General features: G+C 46.6%; 1 protein-coding gene across 1 annotated transcript in view; it reads right to left on the bottom strand.

Moving 5' to 3' along the window:
- TAF4 (TATA-box binding protein associated factor 4) overlaps positions 1–19,978 on the bottom strand; it is a gene marked incomplete at its 5' end in the record, with an annotated part of 38,250 nt that extends 18,272 nt beyond the window's left edge. Inside the window, 2 exons of the mRNA XM_082772959.1 lie at positions 16,591–17,679; positions 19,663–19,978. Of these exons, the coding sequence (XP_082629085.1) occupies positions 16,591–17,679; positions 19,663–19,978 (1,405 nt within the window). The remainder of the gene's footprint in view (positions 1–16,590; positions 17,680–19,662) is intronic.
- Positions 19,979–23,384: the final 3,406 nt, after the last annotated feature.

The following is a 23,384-nucleotide window of genomic DNA, read 5'->3' as shown; positions in this document are numbered from 1 at the left end:
TTAAGTTTAGCTGTCAAGCTTGGAAAACCATTTTCCATGCCACCACAAAAAGCAAGGTCTTTTTTCCTGTGACTTATGTCAAAAGATGCATCTTAATTACAACAGCAAAGCCACTCATCACTAGCACAGCTTACAAGAAATTTTATAACCTCAGAGCTTGCTCCTCTCTGCTGCTCATTAGAACCACCAACAGGTTCTTAACAAAATCCTCACAACACAGGAACAGGGTTACCAACACCAAAAAAAAAAAAAAAGTAAAAAAAGGAGAAATTCAGTATTTTAAAGCCTAAGAAGTGACTTGCTAGCTTGCCAAGTTCATTCCTGCACAAAAAGAACTTGGCAATAATCTCCCAATGTGTAAATATGAAATCTTAGGTGATGAATTCTTGTTGCCCAATGTTGTCACCTTTCTTAATAATCAGCTGAAGAAACTGAACACCGCATCAGTGGAAATCTCTGGTATTATTATAGCTGAAGACACAAGGACAGTGGAAGCCTGATTAGAGGAGCTATTTTCAAGACAACGTCAAATATTAAATCTGGCTGATTAGCGTTTAACTTTTAGCAAATCAAAAGGTCAAGCACAATTATACAGGGCTTTGCTTAAGCCCTGAAATGCACAGAAGTAGACTGACATCCATAACAAAGTTTTCTTAAAAAATGCAGTTTTGGGATTTCCTGCTACACTGAACACACCGCAAGCTCTTTAGGGGATTTGTGTATTCTCTCCTTCCAGAAGCCTAGCGTAACAGATACCACCTGGAGATAAGCACCAAAGCAAAGGTGACCAGCGCTGCAGGGCAAGCACCGTGCCAGGACCATGAGATGCTCTCCCGGAGCTCCACGCAAACTACAGCATGCCTACACGGTGACACAGCACAGCTGCTGACACAGGTGAAAAGCAGGTTAGCGTAAGCCTTACAGAACATACCAAGGAAGTTCAGGTCTTGGCAGTCGACAGACAAAACAATGAGCTGTAATCGAAGCCTTGGCTCAGGGCACTGCCCTGTTAGATGTCTACCTACGGCAAGCCTGAATCTTCACTCCAGTCCTGAAGTCATAATAAAAAAGTAATTCACGCACAGCTACATTCCTATCTGTCCTTGTTTAAATAGCTCCTTTATACTGCACTCCTGTTTGATACACAGTTATTTTCAACTTATACAGTTTCTAATATATCTTTAAGTTAGGGTCTACCGCTGACAGATAAATTGCTGTGCAATAGCACTTCACCTGCTACGTGTACGCGCAGAGACAATTATAAGCAGCAGCCCAGCCTTGCATAAGCTTTAATCACAGCGCGATGATTTCACACATATTACCTGCCTGAAATCGTGTCTTGTTGGAATAGAGATAATTTCAAAAAAGGTGTAAGAATTTACATGGAGATGAAGTTTGTTAGTGAAACTTTCGTGCAGAAATTCATCCGTAACACAAGGAGGGCGACTAATTTCTGACTGACCACTTCACAGCTCTCCGACCTTGCTGGCAATTTGTAAAAGGGAGCTTCATGTGTGAATATATACATCTTTTCAGTTCCAAAAATGTATATTTTAAATATTGATATACAAAGAAATACCATAATCTCACACTCCATAGCATAAGGGTACAAATGCTGTATGATCAGGACCAGAAAGGACCAGCAGGTACTAGACGACAGCTAGTACTGTACCCAGGTACTTCACTTCTCCATTAAACTCAGCATCACATTTACTTAAGAATTAAAAATGCTTTTTGTTTCAAGCTTACAATCCAGGTTTTTGTTCCCCAAGTGGCTGAATCGCTGTTTCAGGCCAATCAGTTAACAAAGATCATTGCAGATGTTCTATTAGAAAGAAGTGACAATAAAATCCCTGCATATATTAAATATCGCTGCCTTTTTTTTCCTAGAAACTCTAATAATATGTACTACAAAAATCATATTCGTTGTTAAAAATGCAAACATTCAAGCATTCTTTCCAAAGCCCTCATTAAAAAACTAATTAAAATTAAAATTAATTACTATTTTTGTTAGAAGTTTGAAGCTTAACAGAATCCTGAAAGAGGCTCCTATTTTAGTTTGAATTAAACAATTCATCACGGCTCCAAATGAAGGATTAGCAAAATTGAGTTGGGTTTCTCCTTACACCGACAAGGATTTGTCCTCCTAACTAGTGCAACGGTCATCTCACATACTCTTGTTGCAGAGAACTTTCCAGATCTTGCTAATTTTCAAGAGACGTTTTGGGTGGAAAAGTTCATTACTATATGGCACAGTGGCATGACTCTACATTGTCTTCTTTGCCTCTTGCTATTTGTATTTTATTTGCTAATGGCATTTCTATTTTCAAAGGGTTTTGTTCTTTTTTTTTTTTTTCTTAAATTAATAGAAGTTGTAAAATCGCGCAGTGGAATAAAATGCAAAGAGCTCTGCCCATATGACATGTCAGAGAAACACAAACCAGGCTTTCTTCTAACGCCTTCCCCTTCCTTTGAAAGATGTCATGCCTTAGCAAAGGCTAAAGAAAAAAATATTCCTATCAGAATAATAAAGATAGAAAAATAAAAAGCGATCTTGTAGCCTTTGTAGACCACCCTGGGTAACTCCTGAGACATGCAGCTTCTCTCTTGCAGGGAACCTCTATATTTGAGAGAACCAGAGATGTTTTCTCTGGTAAACCTAGAAAGCTGGATTAATAACACGTACAAGAGCTGGAATGACAGAATTCAACCTTCCAGCAGGTACAGCAGGCATCTGCAGGGTACAGCCCTGAGGAGCTGCAGGGTCCAGAAGTGTCATCCTGATGAGCACACCCAGCAGACACAGCCAGGTGTCAGCCCAGCTCACAGCAAGCGCTGGATGCGCTGCTCAGGGACTACTCGCGCACCAGGCGGTGCTGAAACTGCAGCACGCACCCAGCACGAGGACAGCAAGCACGGGCATTCCTTCCTGTCATACCTGCATGAAGGACTGAAACTCTTCCGTAGCTGTGAAATACAAAACCTACAAAGTGTCCTATCAGATCAAAAGCAACTGCAGCATTTCTGATACCGACCTGAAGAACAAATAGATTGAAACTTAGATTTTGCTCACTACCCACAGTACAGCCCATGGTCTGATCCAGACCTACTCAGAATCATCGTTAATGAACATAGACTTCTAATAATTTATTTATTTTTTTTTTTCGTAGCTGAGACAGACACAGAGGAGTTAGTGGATGCGTGCTCTTGGAATCACACAGAAGATACACTTTTCCAGTCTTCGGAGGAAATTCTCTGAGATTCTCTTCTCAAAGCAAAAAAGGAACTGAGCTTTGCTTCCAGGAAAAGAAAAACCACACACCCTTAGGCTCAGGAAGCACTGTTAGACAGCACAGCACCACCTTCAACACACAGCGCCCATGTCAGAAAAGACATCCAAGCCCCATAGAATAACTAGAGGATTGATAGTCCAGGTGCAGGAAATCAAAGTTCGAACAAATATCTCTAGAAAAGAAGGTAATTGATCTTAAAGTTCATTGGAACCTGACAAATCTTCAAATCCTATCTAGATTTACCAGGAAATTTCATCTAAGAGGTTATCTTAATGCCAAAGCAGTTAGCACCCACAGCTCTCAGGCACACACTCAGCTGTGACAAGATGTTACCAACTCTGAGCTGGCATAAAAATCTGACAGTAATTGTACACGGGCAGTGCCCTATTAGCAGAAGAAAGCTTTATGATAGTATCAGTATCCTTTCTGTGTTGTCAGAAGAGATTGTTGCAATGAACAGGAAAGCAAGTGTCTGTAAGGGTCTGCAAGTTGATCCCCTACACGCCAGACACCCTAAGAAGCAGGGGGGTGAGTCAATGCTCTTTAGGTGATTTGATCAAGCTGCACAGAGACCCCTGGAACGACAAAACCTTTACAAAAAGAAGTTTTTAAGATTTTCCCAATATAAAAAAGGTGGAAGAAAAGTGGAGAGACAGCTGGAGCAAAGGATCGCTGCCTGGATTAACCACAGGGCAAGCATTCAGCAGCAATTACATCTATGCCAGTGGTCCCTCGTACAGGGAGGGAAGGACAGCCTGGTGCTGACACCAACACTAACTCCTCTTATGATAACTGGCCTGCCTATAAAGTTCTCACTCTGCAGGAATAAGAAGCCAGTAAAAGAGGGAAGAAGCTACCGAAGCCAGCTAGTGTAGGCTACGGGTCTGCAAGCTCCTTGCAGCTCCGTGACAATCTCAGTAAGCCAAGGAAGCCTCCCCTCGCACAGGACAACTTTAGACAGGTTTGGAATTGCTGATGAATGTCAAAGAGCTTCTGTAATAAACCATCAGGTGCACAGCACTCGTGAATGACCATCTGCACAGCAGTTCACAAGAAATATTGGTTACAAACACGATGAACAGCACAGAACTTTCAATGGCAACGCAGCCGTGCGCTGGATGTTACCAGGGATGCGTTGTTCTGTACCTGCTGAGAGCTGTGCACCATCATCAGACGCACTGCCACTGCTGGCAACCTCCAGGGCTTCATGCTGGCACCAAAACCTCTCACCGGCTTTATCAGTGACTTGGGATGGGATGGAAAACACTCATCGAGTCTGCACAGGGCAACAAAGCGGGGGAGCTGCTGATATGCTACAAGGGAGGGCAGCCTTTAAGGGAGAATTCAACAAGTTAGAGGATTAAGACAATAGGAATTACACCAAGTCTATGGACAAACAAGTCCTGAACCTGGGACAGAGGAACCCCATGCTATAGCACAGGCTGAAAACCAAAGCTCTACAGAAAAAAAAGAAACACAGGGGTCCTGGTGGACACAAGCTGAAAGGAGCCAGCAGCATGTCCTTGCAGGGAAGGCAGCTAACCACACACTGGACTGTATTAGCACACGTGGAGCCAGCTTCATCAGGGAAGTGTGAGTCTCATTAAATGGCACTTGCAAGGTCGCATGTGGAATATCTTCAGTTCGGGGCCCCCCGGAGCAGGAGAAATACTGACGAAGTGGAACAAGCACAGCACAGGGCACTGCAAGGTGAGGGTGCTGGAATGGGCCCCAGGCAACCTGACCGGGCTTTGAAGTTCACCGTGCTTGGAGCTGAGGTTTAGTTCAAGTGATCTTCAAAGGTCCCTTCCACCCTGAATTATTGCACAACCCCACCAGAGAGTGCCAAGTACTAGCCACAGATTCAAAGGGAAACTGAAAGTCGCTTGGATTCAACATGACATATTGCTGGGGCTGTAAAAACGGGTCAGGACTTCGGCCGAGCTTCCATTAATTGCATTAATAATTTCCATCCGTTTTTCTGTCGCATGCAGACTGTGACAGCAGTTCATCAAGAAGGGACCATGCCACAAAGCAGAAGGGGAGCCAGGACCTAACAGCGGGGCAGTTTCTCAGCCGCAGCCCGGACCCCTCCTCGCGCCGTGCATTTCCTGGCACGCTGTGGGTACGGGCGCGGGGCGGGGAGCGAGCAAAGTTTAGGTGCTCTGAACCCCAGGCGCTGCACAACCAACCCGGGAAAACCTTCACCTGAATTTTCTTGCCCAAATCTCTGAGGTGTTCAGCAATGCAAGCTCTAAAGCTTCACGAACAAACCTGGGTGGTTTGGGACACCTGTAGAAGTGTCTCGGCCCTAAAAGCGTTACCGCAGTGCTTACAGCACAGCGAAGGTCTCAGACCCCACAAAGCTGGCTGAAAACCAACCCACGGCTCGCTGTGCCACACAGCCTGTAGGAACACAAACCAGCAGCAGCAAGCCTGCAAGCACGAGGCTGCCAGGCGGTGCTAGAGCTGTCCAGCACACCGAGCCCCCGGACCACGTCCACCAGAGCTACGGGCACCCTACAGCACCGAGTGCCAGGGATTTGTGCAGCTGGACCCAACGCACAGCCATAAGATGCTGCGCACACCTTAAGGCTGGCTGTTAAATGCTCAGCACCTGCTGGGCTTAAGGTGGAACAAACACAGATTTCACCTCGCTACAAAGCCTCAAAGTTTTGGTACTGCTCTAGTTTCCTACAGCCCTCCAGTCCTTTTGCCTGACAGTGCTCTCCCCTCGCCTCCCATGTGCACACACAACACAGAGCATCACTGAAACTCTATTTCTTGAATAGCTGACCTATGGTTATTACTAAAATAGCTGAAACAGACCTCAAAAATCACCATGAATCCTGACTACAGCAGAAGAAATTTAAATTATTTTTTTTTTTAAGATGAAGTACACAAGTCTGCATCATGAAAAACTTCTAATAAAAGATTATTTTATAATAACTTTCTTTGTAATAATAATTTTATAACTCCTAATAAAGTGTTAGGAGAGAAAAGGGACTCCATTGCATAGGAAAAGCTTTTATTTACTCCTACTATGCAAGAAGTTAGTTTCAAACTACCAAACTTCACCATATTCTCCAAGTAGCAAAGTGAACAACTTGTCAGTATTGATTCCCAAGTCTTTCAAGAACATGCTGAAAGGAATAATGTCAGGCTGGAATGCCAAAAAGCCACAGTGTTCAGCAGTGACCCCATACAGGGAAATGTTACCTGCTCAGCTGGAAAGGTGTGCTAGTGCTCTGACAAACACCTCTGTTCTTTATAAAGAAGTATTTGACAGATGCTTCAACACCATGATGTGAACTGAAACTCTTTTGACTGTTCTGGAAAGCCATATTCCTTGAAGGCGTGTTAGCTTTCCTTCCTGGTCAGGCAGATTGGGGCAGAACAGCAGCGAGCTCTGTCGAACTGCAGCCCAACCAGCACACAAATCTGCCTTTCGTCTGGTGCAGAAAGAACTAAGAAAGAAAAACACTACCAGGTCCTAAACCAATTACTTTAATTATTGATCTCGAAGCGATGCAGACTTAGCTCCGCTGCTAATTTCAGTGTACTCACAGCAAACACCACCACGGTGATGCCAGAATCGGATTTGCCTTTGAGAAAGGAAGACACCGAACAGAGGGTTGCTAATTCTTTTGATGTCGTTCTGAATCGGGGATTTTACAACCCAGCCAGCCTTCCTTTCTGGCCAACACATTGCCTACACCAAGGTGTACCAGCACACGGGAGCTGTTCAAGCATGCGATGGAATGGAAATGGGCACGCTGCTTTGAGCTCACCACAGCCTGCACACAAACACCTAGCGAGGAACGCTGCAGTCAATGCTCATTGCCCTCCTGCTAAAAGTGACACCCTAAAAGAGCTGAGTGCCCTGCGAATGCCCTGTTCTGGGTACACCTTGGCAATTTCAGCAGGGACACAAAGCTTTGCGGGTGCTGCCTTTTCACATGGAGCCACAGGGACCCCACGCTGGACAATTCCCTAGACAAGGGCAGCCCCAGTGCAAGCTTTCACTTCTGACCTTCCTCTGCAGAAGCAGCCTGCGATTTTATGACTCCCGCTGCCGATACAGGAGGTGTTCTGCCTTGAGAACACACCAAACACAATGCCTGTGAGTTCAAATACAAATGCTCACCGTGGACGTGATGTTGCACGTCACCTGGCTGATAGCAACGCTTATTAAACAGCGCTGCTGTTTCAGCCGGGGTATGAACACAAAAATAAAAGTATTTTCACACCTGTAAGCTCACGCTCGCAACGCTTTTAAGCGAAACGAAGCCTAGTTTTGATTTTACTAACCGTCAAAAGCACAGTCCTGAGTAATGACTAAGCTTAATGACTGGGTATGACTAACACTTATAAATAATTAGTGCGTGCTCTCCCCCTCCCCCACGGAGGGGAGGGAGGGAAGAAAACCCAACTATACGCTGAAAAAAAAAAAAAAAAAAAAAAAAAAAAAAGGAAGAATGCTAGGAAATAGGAGCTCCAAGTTCGTGGCGTGACCACTTGCCTCTTTTCCTGGTCCACTCTTTAACACCACCGCAAAGCAAACATGACACATGGCTGCTTGTGAAGAGCTCACGCGTCCCTACAAACTCGCGCAGAGTTCGGCTGCTCTGAGCCTTCGGACTCGAGATCCCTTCCACCTCCTTCACCAATCCCTCAGCAAACATTCTTGGGTCACCTCCTCTGCCTCTCGCCACGGGTGCTGCAATTCCTGGGAGCTGCGCTTCTGACTCACAGGCGTGACTGGTCCCACTCGCCGCGCCGCCACTCAGCTGCAACGCACCTGATGCTGGTACCGCTGAGCGCCGGGCTACACCTGACCCTCCCTCACCGAGCTGCTCGATTCATAAAGTGTGAGAGGCGTGGAGACAGCTTGCCCCAGCCCCGCTGCCCCCCAAGCCGTGTAAGAAGGACGGGGGCACGGCACCGCAGCTCAGCACTGAGCTTTTGTTTATTCGCTGCTCAGCACCCAGCACGTGCTTTGCTCTGTGCAGAAGGCCTGGGAGGGCTTTTACCAGCGTAACTCAGGCGGTGTGAGGTTCTCAGAGCAGGTGGAATAAGCTGGACTGCTTTTACAGGCAGGCAGATTCGAGGCAAGATCTTACAGCAGTCGTACTGCCACGTGAAACAACGCCGCTCACTCATGCAAATGTTGTGTGGCCAGTTGTCCAGGTACCGGCTGCAGTGCATTACTGGGAAAGAAGAATTGTTTAGGAATGCATTTTAAGGAAAAAAGCATCACAATTAAAGATAAGTGGTGCTCGTAACGTATGGTTCTGATTCATCAACTTATAAATAACGTATATATATTTATAGAGTTGTACGCTAACAAGTTACTCGATTTTTCTCAATATACTTTTCTAAATAGCACAAAGAGCATGGCAACAGTCAAACCTTGTGCTAAACCCCATACAAATATTGAGTAAAAGGACTGTCCCTGGGTACAAGGATTTACAGCCTACTTCTGCACTCTGCTGAGAGTCAGCCCTTTATAATCCAAGCGTAACTTTCTCATCACTGGTAATACAAGTGCAGAAAGTCGTATTTTTAACATGTTATTTCTAACCTGACGAAAGCTCCAGGACAACAGATTACGTCTGTGTTTGTACAGGGCCTTAAGAACAGCTCTGCCAAGGCAGTGCTGAGCCTGCTCTCAGCTCCCTATAGTTATCACTTCTTTCTTGATTATATATTGATAACCTATACCGTTACATAGCAATGATAATCAACGATTTGTCCTCACTGAAAAAATCTATATTAAAAAAGCACTTGGTTAAAGGCACAACTAAGGCTTCAAGGAGACTTATTTTACCTTAAATATTCCACTAAAGACATATGAAGAAAATTACTCCAAGGCAGGAGGCTTTGTGGTAAAAACTTGGCTCTCGGTTCCTCAAGACTCCGGTGCCTCCAGAAAAAGACCAGCATTTCTGGAAGGAAATTACTACAGAATAGAACTGGGGTGAAAAACTGAAATTAAGTTGAGGTAAAACTGTCCTGGAAGGGGAAAAAAATAATCATAATTTGCTCCTGAGGCAGCAGTTTTTCTACACTAACCTATTCATGTGTCTGTGGTCTCGATGAAAAAGGTCTCGTTTAATTTGAAATATGAGTGATCACACGATCTTTACAGCTGTTTAATTACAGCCTCATCTGTACACAGGTTTTGTACTTCTCTCAACGTTTCAGGTGGAAACGGGACCATTCTGCCCCAATATTTCAGGGTAGCCACGTGCAGTGCGGACACAACTGTGTCTCTGGAAAAGCCGCCTGCTGTATGAACCGTTTCCCTTCTGCTGCCAGGAGGAAACGTGCAGGAGGGGTGATGCAGCAAAGCCTGTGTCCAGACAAAAAAAGGTTATACAGCTTTTAGGAAGCCTGTATCAGTATAAATAAACTACAGCCTGTTGCGTTTCGTCAAGAACTTAATTAGTTTAAAACCAAACTCAAGTCAGGGCATTAACAACTCGTAACAACACAAACACAGCTCCTGAGTATCCGCACAGCCACCGTCTTGTTAAAACAGCCACGTGCAACCTGTCAGAGGTGTGCTGAGGCTTCAGTCCCGACGTACAGGAGGGAAAGCTGTGATACTCATGGGTGACACAACTTACGAGCAGGAACATCCCAATGGTGGACAGGCACTCACAAATCTCCTGGTAAGCACTCTGAGCTCAGTCTTCCTTCAGCTTCTCAGTTTATGATACAGACCAAGCAGCTGCTTGCAAGGTACCACTGAAAATTCTTTCCTCTCACTGCCTTCAGTTGTGGGAAACACATTTTTCAAAGTTACATGTTTTCATCCAGCTGCTTCTTCAAATCTTTTCTCACAAGAGGTAGCACACCTACCAAAAAGTTAGCTCGGCAACACTTAGTGCCTTCCAACTGGCAGAAGCATTCTTGTTAACATCAAGCAGTGACAGCAAACTGAGGGAGCAGATGCAGACAGATAAATGGAGTTGTAAACATTCATAAAAAGTTTCACCACACCAAACAACCCTGACGAGAGTTGACAAGATGAGTTATTTTCAGGTTAAAATGTTCGTCTCAAATATTTCTGACGAGAACTGCAAATAGCAGCCCTGAAGCGTTTAACGTGCCCTGCCTGTACGTGGTTTCTATGCCTGTTTCATACCAAAGAGACTTGCATTATTTGTCAGTTTTGGTGAGAGCAGAGAGCAGGCTCTCCACCAGCCCATCTCTTCTCTTAAAACCCACATGGGCTACTACCAGTATTTTATCTGTGCTCCTGAACTCCTTCACGGACTTCTTAGGATTATATTTACATATCGTTTCCCGAGACAGAGCAGACAAACAGGAAGGACTTTCATACACCAAAAGGTTTCGTTTGAAGAGCGTTTGCATTACCTACTGATTTGTGTCTTATCACATCAGTGTCCAACGCTGGTACGTTTTCATTCTCAGCTGCTAGCATTGCTGCAGTGCCCTGCATTAGTGACTCGAGTCCCAGGCAGCACCAAATTGGTGGTCCTCTAACCAAGAAGTTGCACTTCAGTGTAACCCACGGACGTTTCCAGAGATGGGAAACTCGTTCCGCTCACTGAGCGTGCAAACACCATACAGCTTCCTACAACAGCAGAGTGCAAAATGCCCCAAAAACACCACGTGCTCACTTTTACTCACCTATCAACATCACAAAACTAGTGATATCCAAGCCATAGACAGACGGTGACCTGAAGTGTGGACAGGTATATAAAACAAATCCATGCGTGCTCTTCTTGCAGGGAGCAGCAGTGTTCTCCATAACAGAAGCGAGCAGTAAGCAAAGTTAATGTCTTTCATAGCTCAGCTTAGTCGAATCACAATTATATTTCCCATTAAATCTCAACATTTAAAGAGACACCTTTATCAGATGTGTACAAACAAAGCATTTGTTTGCCTTGTGACATTCGCTGTAACAACAACAGAAATCCTACCAGGCACCCCTCTCATTTTCAGGTTCCTTGGGGTACAAAGCTAAGCATGCAGGATTCCTTAATTAGAGAAGTCGCAGCGAGAACTTTCAGCCTGGTGACATATGGCAGATCTGATGTAACAGATTTCAAATAAAGCAGAATGTTCCTTTTGCTGATGCATGATTTGAACATGAAATCCACCCCGCACTCAGACGAGATCCACGGTTACCCTTCAGAGAGCGAGCTACCACTTCACGCGCCAAGTACAGGACTCCCAAAGCTCTAATCTTGGCTCACTATCGATTCCCTCATGGCCTTGGGCAAGTCAGAACTCCTCTCACTCGCTCTTTCCCCCAGCTTTAAAGCAGAGTTCATACTACTTTATTTACCAACCACACGGGCATGTTGCAAGGATCAAGTTTTGTAAAATGCCTTGAAAGTAAAGCAGACTACGCGTGCTGCACAAAATTCCCGTTATCACTTTATGTTCGAGATGTTTGGAGCAAAACACAGCCATGCCAACACAACTAATAGGCAAAATATTGGCAGCACGTGCGTGATGCAGGGAAGCTATAATCAGGATATGTTTGAACTCGCTTGATAGTAAGAAATAGAAAGAACAACATTCCACTACTTCGTAGTTTTCTTCTGTTCCTTTCTGTATTTCTTAGAGCATGGAAGGCTGTAGATCCCTTACGTATTTATATTCCTATTGTCTAATTATTTTAGGCACTTCTGGGGCATACTTCAAGTACAAAGTAACCCGAAAAATGCCACCTCGGACTGAAAAAGCGTTTTACAAAGCATTTACCAAGTGTTTTACAATGACAAGGTGGTCTGATTCTCCTCGACCTGACGCCCTTTTCCTATCCCTACCCACTCTTTTGCCTGACAGCTTAGCACCCCAGCTCCTTACTGAAGAAAGCCAAACTAGTCCTGTAAAAATTATTTTTCAGTGATGCCAGCTCCAAAAAATATCACCGCTCAAGCTGACAGGACCTGAGCACATTTTAAATTAGGCACGTGCTTAGGTACTTTTCCCATCCTAACGCAGAATAACCAAGGCCTGAGGCATTACAATCCTCACTGAACAACTGCCACGAGCTAAGAAACGGTGGTTTCTACGAAAGTTAACCTCCCATTTCAAACCAAATTCAGTATCCAGCCTCTCGGGCTGTAAAGCAAACCTTCGAGGTATCCCCAGTGGTACGCCATCCTCCAAGGTGTGCTGACGCAGGGCCCCGATTTTCGGACAGCTCCCCTTGCTCCTCGGAAGCACCAGCAGGAAGCTGAAACCAACGGCCGGGGCAGCTGCACCAGCACTGCTCGGAGTTCTGGAACACTCAACTTTTCAAACAGCCCCATGGTTCCCAGGGCTGAGAAATGACCCATCCCGGAGTCACCACACACACACAACAGGAAAGGCCCCCGCAAAGGAAAAGGTGGAGAAGCCTACTCTCACCCCCAGCAGCAGCTCCTGGCAGATTCAACCGAGTCTTGTAGAAGCAATGAAGAAGTTTTATCATTAGGTACAAAGCAAAACAAGCCTGTATAGCTGCTCTACTATAGCTGCACAATTGCGTTACTGCTAATGAGAATGCTGATCAGGAGCTCAGAAGTTTAAAAAAAATTACATAAACTATAAAAACAACCTGTCCTATCTTCAAACAGAATTGAGTGTCGCAATCTTGCTTAATCAGGAAAAAGAAAAAAAAGCTTTAGGATCAAGCTAGCAATTTTTTGTGTGTACTAATACTCGCTCAGAAGGTAAAAGAAAGAAAAAAGGGGACAGAGGGAAGTGAAGGTTTCTAGATTTCATTTTCATCTAAGCTAGATGAACTGTCCAAGAGAGCTACCAGCTGCGTATTGTTCTTACTGCATACCTGCAGCAATCTCTCCAAGCTGCTCCTTTCTCTAAGCAGACACCTTAAAGGTTGTCAGGAGATGCTTGGACATAAAAATGAAGCAGAAGAGTAGCAACAGAAAGCACCTCCACCAAGAACAGAAACCAAATCTTTGAACCCTCAAGCTGCCAATACTGCTAAAGTGAGCATGAGCTCCTGGACTTTGGTTTTGCAATTGTATTACAGCATTGCAGGAGGAGATAGTATTTTGAAAAGGGATTTTAAAGCACACAAGTCAGTCACCTTACAAGATGATTCTACTACATGCCGGTGATGGTCTCTAATCACTTTATGAACCCCTACATTGCAAAAGATTAATCTTACAGCAAAGTCTCAGTTACTCAGAAGATCAGCAGAAAAGTGTTAACAGCAAAACACTGACAATGTTTTTAACAAACTCACAAGTTTTCCTACCTCTTACCAGGTGATTATACACAACACATTTCGTATTATTGCTTGAAGTACTCCAAAACAAAGAACTGGATCTAATTTATTTTCAGTCACAATTTCAAAGATGCTGCATCTTCAAAGTCACATGCATGAAGAGAAGCATGCTTGCGTTACCCCCTCCCTGTTCCCTAGCAAGTTACCTGTCAACATTTCCACATCTTTGCTATAAAGTAATAAATAAGGTTACTTTTGGACCTTCGATACCCTGATCTGTCCAGCTGGACCATGAAGCTACTGAAGAAAAGACTGAGCAGTAGCTCTCTTCCAGATAGACGTCAGTGGGAAACTGTTATAAACGCACAGATGCTCTGAACAGTCCAGTTTCTTTGGGAAACCATATACCAAAATCCTGCAAGGTCACAACAACTTTGTCCTATTAGCAATTCAAACACCTCCAATTTGTTATTAATAAATTTGCTACATGATTTGTTTGTTATACAACCACCTTGATGCGATACAAAACACTATCCTAAAAGTGACGTATTTTAGAGCGTGCTGATCAAACTTATGTTCCACATGCTCTTTTTAAGAGAACATTAGAAACCTCTAGCCAAAGCACAGGCTAATAACACTTACTGACATTTTACATTCTGCTTTTCATACATGAGAAACTGTAACTGTACTTTGGAGGGCCAGAAACAGTGTATCAGGGTATGAAAATAACTCTAAAACACGGGGTGCTTATTGGTCACACCTTCCATGAGGATTTTGCAGGTATTTGTAAATAGCAGTGTAAAAAGTGACGTGTTCAGTCTTTAATCTCCAGCTCTTTCATGCACTAAGTCTCACCACCTCTGGTACAGACACACCACTAACTTTTAGGCACAAACTTGTGGATGCAAATGCGGTGCACGCAGTGGCTGCCCAGCGTACAAGCACTGCAGTTGCAGCTTCACGCTGCCAAGCTGCCTTTAAAACTCTGGCCTATCACAATGTAATTTGAAATAAGATTTTGAAACCATACTCATCTATTCTGCTTTCACTATGAATGTAGATGAACTCTGCTAAAGATTAAAGCAGTTGCATACGGTTAGGTTTTTCAGAAGTGCTTAGCCCTTGCACCTGCAAGATGTTAAGAGCTCAGCATCCATCAGTTCTCAAGTTGTTCTTTGCTTCGTGCAGAACATTTGCAAAGTTGGCTTTTTTGGCAAAGTATAAAAATGTAAACCAAAAGAATTAAACACAAAACATTCCACTAAAAAAAAAAAAATCCTTTCCAATATTAAGTCTGTCTTATCATGCAAAAATCTAAGTTCCTATTTCTATTTAGTCATGAATATACGCTTATATTAGGAGTCGTGCTATTCTTTTGAAGTTATAAATATTCTTAAAAGTGTAGGACAGACAAGAAAAGTGCTTAATAAAAAACCCCAAGCGTTTAGAAACTATATAGCTTTACTTTGATCTATCAAGACCTCCAAAGGAGCAATTTCTGGTCCAATTATGCTTAAGGACTGGCAGGGCTGCTTCAATGTGTAACACATTTCAGTATGCAATGGTGGTTTGAAAACATCAGCTACCTGGAAAAGAGGTCCCATTGGGCTCCACAGTAGCATTTGTCCCATAATCAGATTTATAATGCAGTATTAGTGAAAATGGACGTATACATGGCAATAGATTGCAAACCTGAAAAATCTTTTGATACACTGTGGCAATAAATAAATAAATAAGGCTTTTCCAGACTATTAACCTATAGGCTTCAAATTAAGCACTAGGAATTCAAGGTCTGAGTTGCAGTGATGCTTTTTAAATTAGCACGTCTCAATCAAATTACTCATACAGAGAATAGCTCTCTCCACAAAAAAACGTGGAATATTTATGCCAGTTACAACTCAGAGGTACTGAATGCTCGATAGACTTCATCGAACTACATGGCATCACACGCCATAAATAGCATGTTTGACAAAAAGCTCGTGTGCAGTCACACGGTGTGGTTGCTGCTCTACCTTGTACAGCAGGTGCACTGCTTTCATGTTTGTTAGGTGTCTCAACAGACACGCTTTTACTAAGACTAATGAAATAGATAATATACAAATAAAACTGATTCCATTAGGTACTGGTAGTAAAATTTAATTAGTTGTTCTTTGTACACTGCCCTGCAAACAGTAAGAATCTACCTGTTATCACACACTATTAAAAACACAGGGAATTATGTGTAGGCTTGCACTCCTACTTTCAGTTAGAAAGGAAGCATTGATACAAGTACAAGCCAGGTTCAAAATACTAGTAAATAGATAACCTTCCACCTCCAAATCTGGGGTATTCCGGAAGGGACAGAACAGTTCTCAAAAGAGAAATGTTTCTCATCCTGCCTTTTACTCGCCCACTGAGGTCAGGACTCGATTGCGTGCCCAGAGATGCTCTGCACTGAGCACGATACTAGCTACTACTACAAAAGCTGCAACCCTAGACACAACAGGGTGAGGTAAGGACATAGGAAGACTGCCTTTTGTATCAGAACTCCAGTGACTAAAAAGACGATCGTAAGCTTCAAATCTGGGAGTTTTTAAGGCAGACTTTGAAGGTGTTTAAAGGAAAAGAAGGTGGTTTTCTTGTGTTCTATCTGCCGCTCCTCTATTCAGGAGTGCTCTATGGTACTGGGGGCACGCAGGGACAGGGAGGGAACAGAGCAGCACGCAGAGGTTATACAAACTACCAACAAAACCACCCTAAAACGCCTTCTGTGAAAATGAAACAGCAACGTCTCGTTTGATAATTTTTCATTGTCACACTTTGGCAGTTTGCAGCTTCATCTACAGCCAATGCTGTAACAAAGATACCAGACAGAATTATTTCCGAATTATTCCTTCTCACAAGACTTCCTGGCCACCTGAAATCATACCCTTAGTAGTAGAATGCTACTACACTACTGCTCAACACCAGACAATGCTCATTGTTAAATGCGATGCCTTTTCCACAATTCACAATTAAACAGCAAGAAATCTTATTTGGACATCTTCCTCCCTGCAAGTACGTTCCCGAAATAAAAGCCCTTGAGCTTCTGCTTACCTGGTGGTAACTGAAAATTCTGAATGTTTGTTGGATTCTGAGGTGGCTGAGGCAAACGAGGTGCTAAAACTGTAGGAGTCAAAGTTGCTCTGATTCCACTCGTCGTTGCTGTTGGAGTCCTTGGCAGAGTTTGTGCCACGGTGTTGGCAGTGCCTTTAGCCATTCCCGTCGGGGTGCCAGGTGCTGCAGGAGGTATCCCACCAGGATTGGGAGCAACATTGGAGAGCCCAGCTTGCATAGTTTGCCCAATAATCATGTTACCCCCTGTAGTACTGGGCTGGCCAGCAGTAGCCAGCGTCTGCTGTTGGGACACTGCCTGGACTATCGTTTTAGGAGACTCAGCTTTGATGACCTGCGTGGCGGGAGCTGCCGGTACGGTGGTACCAGGCTGGCTGTTCACAAGCGACGTCTGGAGGGAAACTCCAGATCCCACAGTGGCTGTAGCAACAGCAGGAAAACTCCCCACGCTGATGGTTGAATTGATCACAGTATTGCTCCCATTCTGAGTGGCCGCCCCAGCTGCGGCCACTGTGGGTCCTGCTGTGTGGATCGGTGGCCTCACAAGCGTCACCGTAGGGGCCCCGCTTCCAACGCTCGGTGGCGGCTGCGAGGAGATAACTGTGGGCGAGGAGGAAGATGCGGAGGACACAGCAGTATTAAGGAAAGAAGTCTGGATGACAGTATTGGAAGCTGAGGGCAAAACGGCGTTAACAGTATTTCCTTTTCCCACAGATCCAGGTCCGTTGTTAACAAGAGGGGCAACAGCAGGTGCAGAAGCGGGGTTGGCAGTCACAGGAGTCCCAGAGAAAGCAGCACTTCCCGCGTGGTGAGAGTTCATCACCACGTTACTCCCATTCAGAGTCTGCACTGTTGTGGTCCCGATCTTGCCATTCCTGGTGGACATGGCAGTCGCCATGGTGCTGATAACCACCGATTTGCCCTGACTGAGGGTCCCTGGAGCAGCAGTGACTTCAGATCCTCCTGCTGCTGCAGTGGTGGTGCTGGTGCTCGTCGTGGTGGCTCCATCCAGAGCTGAAGTCTGGGACCTGGTGTTATGATTAATAACACCCCCTTGCACCGCTCCTGCTCCTGCAAAACAACAACAAGGTTAAACAGAGAGAACGAGCAGGAGGAGAACTCCAGCAAAGGCAGAACGTTCTCCCTCATCACCAAGTCTTCTCCATCTCCGAGGCTACTTGCACGCAGCCGAGAACGAGATAGAGAAAAAACTGAAGATGGATTTAAAGACATTATCCTCAAACCCCCAATTTCCCACCAAAGATTGGTAGCTTCAATACAAGCCATAACACCCTCACCCTCATCGCTACAGTAAGAGAAAATTGGGAAAAAAAGATTTGATATGATCTGAGGGAAGGAAGAAGGAAGATCATCTCAGCCCTCTTCCCCATTCTAGAGCCTGATACCACATTTATCAACAGGACTGCAACTGCAAGAGGGGCAAATGGCAATAGACGACACGTTAATAAGACATATTCCTTATGCCCAGCACATGTTATCCCCTAATCCTTTCATCTCCTACAGAGTCAGTCAGAGCAGGAGGCTCAACACGAGCAAAATATGAAAAACTGAAGAGAAACAAAAACATCAGCCTGCCAAGGTAAGAAGTCCTGTGAGGCCTGGCGCAGGCTGCAAGAAGCCCCCTCCCCCTTATTACAGGATTTGTTCTGCTGGATCTGAAGTTCCCACAGCCAGAGATAGCCACGAAATAAACAAATGAAAAGCAAAGCTGAGTTTAAGAAGGGACAAGATGATGTAGCTTCTTGTCCTGAATAATCCTCACGCCCCCCTGATGAGGCCTGGCGTTACCACAAGTACAATCACAGACAGCCTGGGTCCTGGCCCTACGGAGACAGAAAGGGGAAAAGAACAGTGACAGGCAAACATCGAGATGCACGTTACGAGGGTCGAGGAGATCCTCCTAGAAGAGCTTCATTAATCATGACGGAAGGTCTGTAACATCTTCTTACACTTCAGCAACAAGAAAAAAAGCAAAAAAAAAAAAAAATAATGGGGGGAGGGGAGGAATTGCAGAGAGATTCTGGGGAGACATTTTTTTTTAATTATTATTATTATTCCCTGGAAAAACCTCTTCCCTCCATTCCCATGGAGCGAGCCCTCAGCCCCTAGCATCGATCCCACCCCCTGGGATCCGCATGAGGCGAGGAGGGAGCACACAGCCAGGTAGCGGGGTGGGGGGGACGGGGAGGGGGGCAGTGCACCAGGTGGGGTGCCATGGCCTCAATTCCCCCTTGCCGGGGACCCGGCGTTGTGACAACCCCCCCTTGAGGGCAGAGGAGGAACGGGAGGTGGCGGCTGCCCCCTGAAGCCCCCGCAAGGAGGGAGGGAGAAAGAGGGGGGGGTGGGGGTGTGGGGTGGAATACCCAGGTTGGTAGATTTTTTTTTTTTGGGGGGGAGAGCGCGTTTTGAGGGACTTCCTCCCCTCGTAGATCCCCCCCTGGCTTCCTCCCGCGCAGGAAATAGGTGTCATGATTAATAACACCACAACACCCCCTGCGCTCCAGGGAACAGGGCCGGGGGAAGGGAGGGAGCGCTGCCCCAGCCGGCCCTAAGGGGAAGAAGGGGGGAAATCCCCCCAACGCCCCCCCCCCAGCAGCCCCTAACCCCGCTCAGGGCACGGGGGGCGCCCCACGAGGTGCAGGGGGGTGACCAGAGCCTCCCTCAGCGCCGGGGTCACCCCAAACCCCTTCATAGGGGAGTATGGGGTGTGGGGGGGGGGCCCTAAAGCCGAGGGGGGAGACATCGTGAGGCGAGGAGGGGGGAATAAAAGGGAAGGGGCGCCCCGGGGGGGTGCACGGACACCCTGAGGGGGCACACACAGCCCTGAGGGGACACAGGGACACCGTGAGGGGGGTGAGGGCTCTCCCCACACAGCCTCCATCCCCCCCACCCCACAACCTCCCGGCAGGGCGAGGAGGAGGAGGAGGAGAGGGAGGAAGGCAAAAGGGGGGGGAGAGCGGGGGAGGGGAGGGCCCCGGCGCCCCCCAGCCCAGCCCAAGCCCAGCCCAAGCCCAGCCCTTGCCCCGGCGGTACCTGCTTTGGCCAGCTCCGGGGCGCTCAGCCCCATCTTGCCGCCGCCGCTCTCGGGCTGGGCGTTCGCGGTGCCTCCTCCCGCTCCTGCTCCTGCTCCGGCGGGGCTGGGGCTGGGGCTGGGGCTGCCGCTGCTCACAACATGGTTCCCCAGCAGCCCCCCAGCGGCCCGCAGGGGCTCCTGCGCCTTGTGGTGTTGGTGGTGGTGGCCGGAGGCCGCCAGCTGGGACTCCAGGGAGCCCACCAGGTCGCTCACCACCTTCTCGTCCACCTCCGTGTTCAGGAAAACCTCATCCAGCAGATCCGAGCCCGCCGCCATCTTTTTTTTGGAGGGTTCCTGTGAGCGGCTCCCTCCTCCCCCCCCCCCTCCCTCCCCCTTTCCACTCCTCCCCCCTCCCCCCCCCGCGCGCACACACACACACACGCTCAGGCCTCTCCCCCCCTCCCCTCCGCGCTCCGCCACCGCGCATGCGCGCGGGCACGGCCTCACCTCAGCGGCCGGAGAGGGATTCCGCCCGCCGCTGATTGGCCGGCGGCCGCCTATAAAAGGCGGGGCAAATGGCTGCGGAGGCTCAGTTGGGAGGCGGGCGGCGGCGGCGCTGGTGGCGGAGGGGATGGGGGAGGGAAGGGGGTGATAAGGAGGGAGGGGGGAGGATGAGGAGGGGGCCGCTGTGGGAGGGGGCGGGAGGGGAGGTGGGGGGAGAAGAAGGAGAAAAAGAAGGGGGGAGGCCGCGGCTCTTTGTCTGCCCCGGCGCAAAATGGCTGCGGCTCCCCCCGCCGCTCCCGGCTCCGAAGGGCGCCCCGCACCTGTGCTGGAGGCGTGTGACGGGAGGGGGGGGGAAGGGATGGACAGACGGGCGGAGAGACAGACAGACAGACAGACAGGCGGCTCCGGGTTGGGGGGCAGCCCGCTGAGGTGTTGGGGGGTGGTGGGTGATGGGCCCGGCACCGTCTCCCCCCCCCCCGGGTTTTCCCTTCTGGGGCCTTGCTGCGGGGACAGCTCCGCGCCCATGGGGTGTGGGGGGGGGTTGAGGGGGGGGCCGCACTTTGACCCCGTTGTGCAAGCGCCATCAAGGAAGTCAATAAATAGGGTCGGGGTGGAAAAAAATAGGACCTGGCTTCTCGCTAACGCTCTCTCCGGCCAGGTGCTGCTTTCCAAAGGCAGCTGAGGCGTTGGAGCGAAATGAGCGGGAAGAGAGAGCACGGGTAAGTTCTGGGAGGTAGCGAGCCTGAAGCAGGGCCTCGTGTGGCAGTGTTATAAGGGTCCAGGGTTATAAAATCAGCTCTGCTCTTGTGTGCTGGGAATGGATGGCATTAAAGGCTGGAACTGCGTGGCAGGGATCGACTCAGCACCTGCTAATGCCCTGCCCAGACTTCACCGGCCTGCTGGCTGTGGCAGCAGGGCTGCAGCGGTGGAGACTGGTCAGAGTAAGTGCTCTGAGCTCCCTGAGACTGGATTGCTGTAAATAGGTCAGGGATGAGAGGATTCTCTGCTTAGGGTGGCCCAAAGATGGGTGCCAGTGCTTTCTGTGTGACAGTTTGTGGAGATCACTTAACTCCTAGTGCTGTGACATGGAGCAAATTGGCCCACTCACCAGTTGGCCCAGTAAGCGATGGGAACGGTCCTGAAGTAGTTCCATATCCTACCCTGCCCCCAAACACAGAAATATGTCTACAGGAGATGTTTGCCAAAAGGTCACTCAAGAAACAGTAAAAACTGATAGCTATTCCTAATAAGGTGAGTAAGTATCTTTAAATCAAGTTTTAGCCCTTACCATAAACTATTTCAATAACTGTTGTGGTTTCTCACATCTCCCTCTCACCTGCACAAGGCGGCTGCTGAATTAAAATTACGATGCTGAGCATTTCCTACAGCTCTGAGCCCTTTACAAGGAGGCATCACTAGAAGGGACTGCATAGCTCCTCTGAGAAGTTTTAAATTAGGGTTTTATAATCCTTTATCCTTGTTCTCACATATTTTATACTTCGTAGGTTTTTTTTGTCTTCATACTTTTTCTCAGTCATCGCTCAAAACTCAGGGAGAAAAAGAAGATACCCCTTCCCTCTCCACAACTTTTACCTTCAATTTTATCTGTTCTTTGCCAAATTGTAATGCTGCAAAGTAGTTGCCCACTTCTTGCAAGGCAGGAATGCTGCTTCAAGCAGAGTCACGTCTACCGGTTTGTTGCTGCCACAGTCAAGCACACTGCCAGTTTTAGCTGTGATGAAATTCTATAAGCAACATACCAAAGAACTATCTAGAATAGAAGTCTCTTTGCATTCCCCAAACAGTGGAAGAATTAATCTACATCAGCTGCTCAAATGATTTATGGGGGGGAGCTAGGCTTAAGCTGAAGCAGCCTGAAGGTGCAGAGTGGCTGCACATCCTTCTTTTGCAGCACCTAAATGGGTGTATAGCCCAAAGCTGGGCTGGTGAGAGTGATGGAAGAACAGAGTGAGCGACATGAGAGATGGATTAAATTATCCCATGGCAGCAGTAGTCAACACGAAGGGTTAGAGCAGCCTATGTTCTTCTACTGCTCATATTTTAGGGCAGCTGGAATGCAGCTTACAGTTGTATTACAGAACTAGAAATAAAAACCTAGAAATCATCAGTCTTTGTTCTAGCACTCTCGTTAGTAGACCATATGGCACATTTACCATATTAGGTAAACAACTTTACCAAATTACAAGAGCAACTGAAATGCATTATGACTTGTGTGTTGTAAGTGTGTAAGATTTATTACTGGATAATTTATCTTTTTGCACTCTGCCTTTCATTTGCTATTGGAAGTAATTTTTTAGATGGGATTCTTCAGGCCCAGGATTCCAGCTCCTCTGTATTGTACTGCCCCCTTCTTACTCTAAAAGTTGCTCTAATGTTCCTCAAATCTGATTCCTGTAATTACCTCAAACCTGAATCAGAACATTTCAAGAAGTGGTTGGAGCCAATGGAGAATAATTTGTTGGTAGCAGGTAACGCAGAGGGACACTTAATGTTCATCATTCTGACATTTTTGTACAGTTTTCATGGAATTAAGACCTATTTTCAAAATAAATGCTTGCTTTACTTCAGAGTGTGTGTTTATGAAAGCGACTGTGTTTCACCTAGTGTGGCTGTAGGAGAATACTTTGTCCCACTGATGTCCATACCTTGGTTTCATGGTGCTCTGGGCTTGTTACAAAACTGAAGTTCTACTGCAGAAACACTTTCTTTCCATGCTTGCCTCTGTGTGTGCATTTCCAAATTGTTTGGAGGAGCACAGGAGGCTAATGGACAATTGCAGAAGTACGCAGTGTCAAGAGAAAGAGACAAAATAAGGGAGCTCTGGTTGAGGATGATGCAGACCTATGCAGAAACAGTTTGTCAACTTGAGAGTCTGCATGCTGATCCTTCTGCAAAGGAGTGTCAGTCTGCACCAACAAGCATTCAGCTAAAGCAGCAAGGCTTCATGTGCATCTAGAAATAGAAAAGTTTGACAGTAACCTGTACAAAAAGTATTCCCCTTTTGAACATTTTACTTTGAATTGAGGGGCAAATGCAGTCTTACTGCACCCAAGCACATGCAGATAAATAAAACAACTTTAGTGCCTCCTTGCAGTTTGTACTTTGCTGTCTCCTTCTTGGAAACTCAAGGTACTGTTGAAGTCTTGGTCATCTTAAAATCACAGCATATATTTCAGCTGTCACTTGGTGGATCTCTGAGTAAGTCTAATAGTCAGGG

Source organism: Aythya marila, assembly GCF_965140915.1.
Source record: "Aythya marila genome assembly, chromosome: 16".
NCBI classification, from domain to species: domain Eukaryota; kingdom Metazoa; phylum Chordata; class Aves; order Anseriformes; family Anatidae; genus Aythya; species Aythya marila.
The sequence above is the reverse complement of the archived record's forward strand: the minus strand, read 5'-3'. Positions and strand labels throughout refer to the sequence as shown.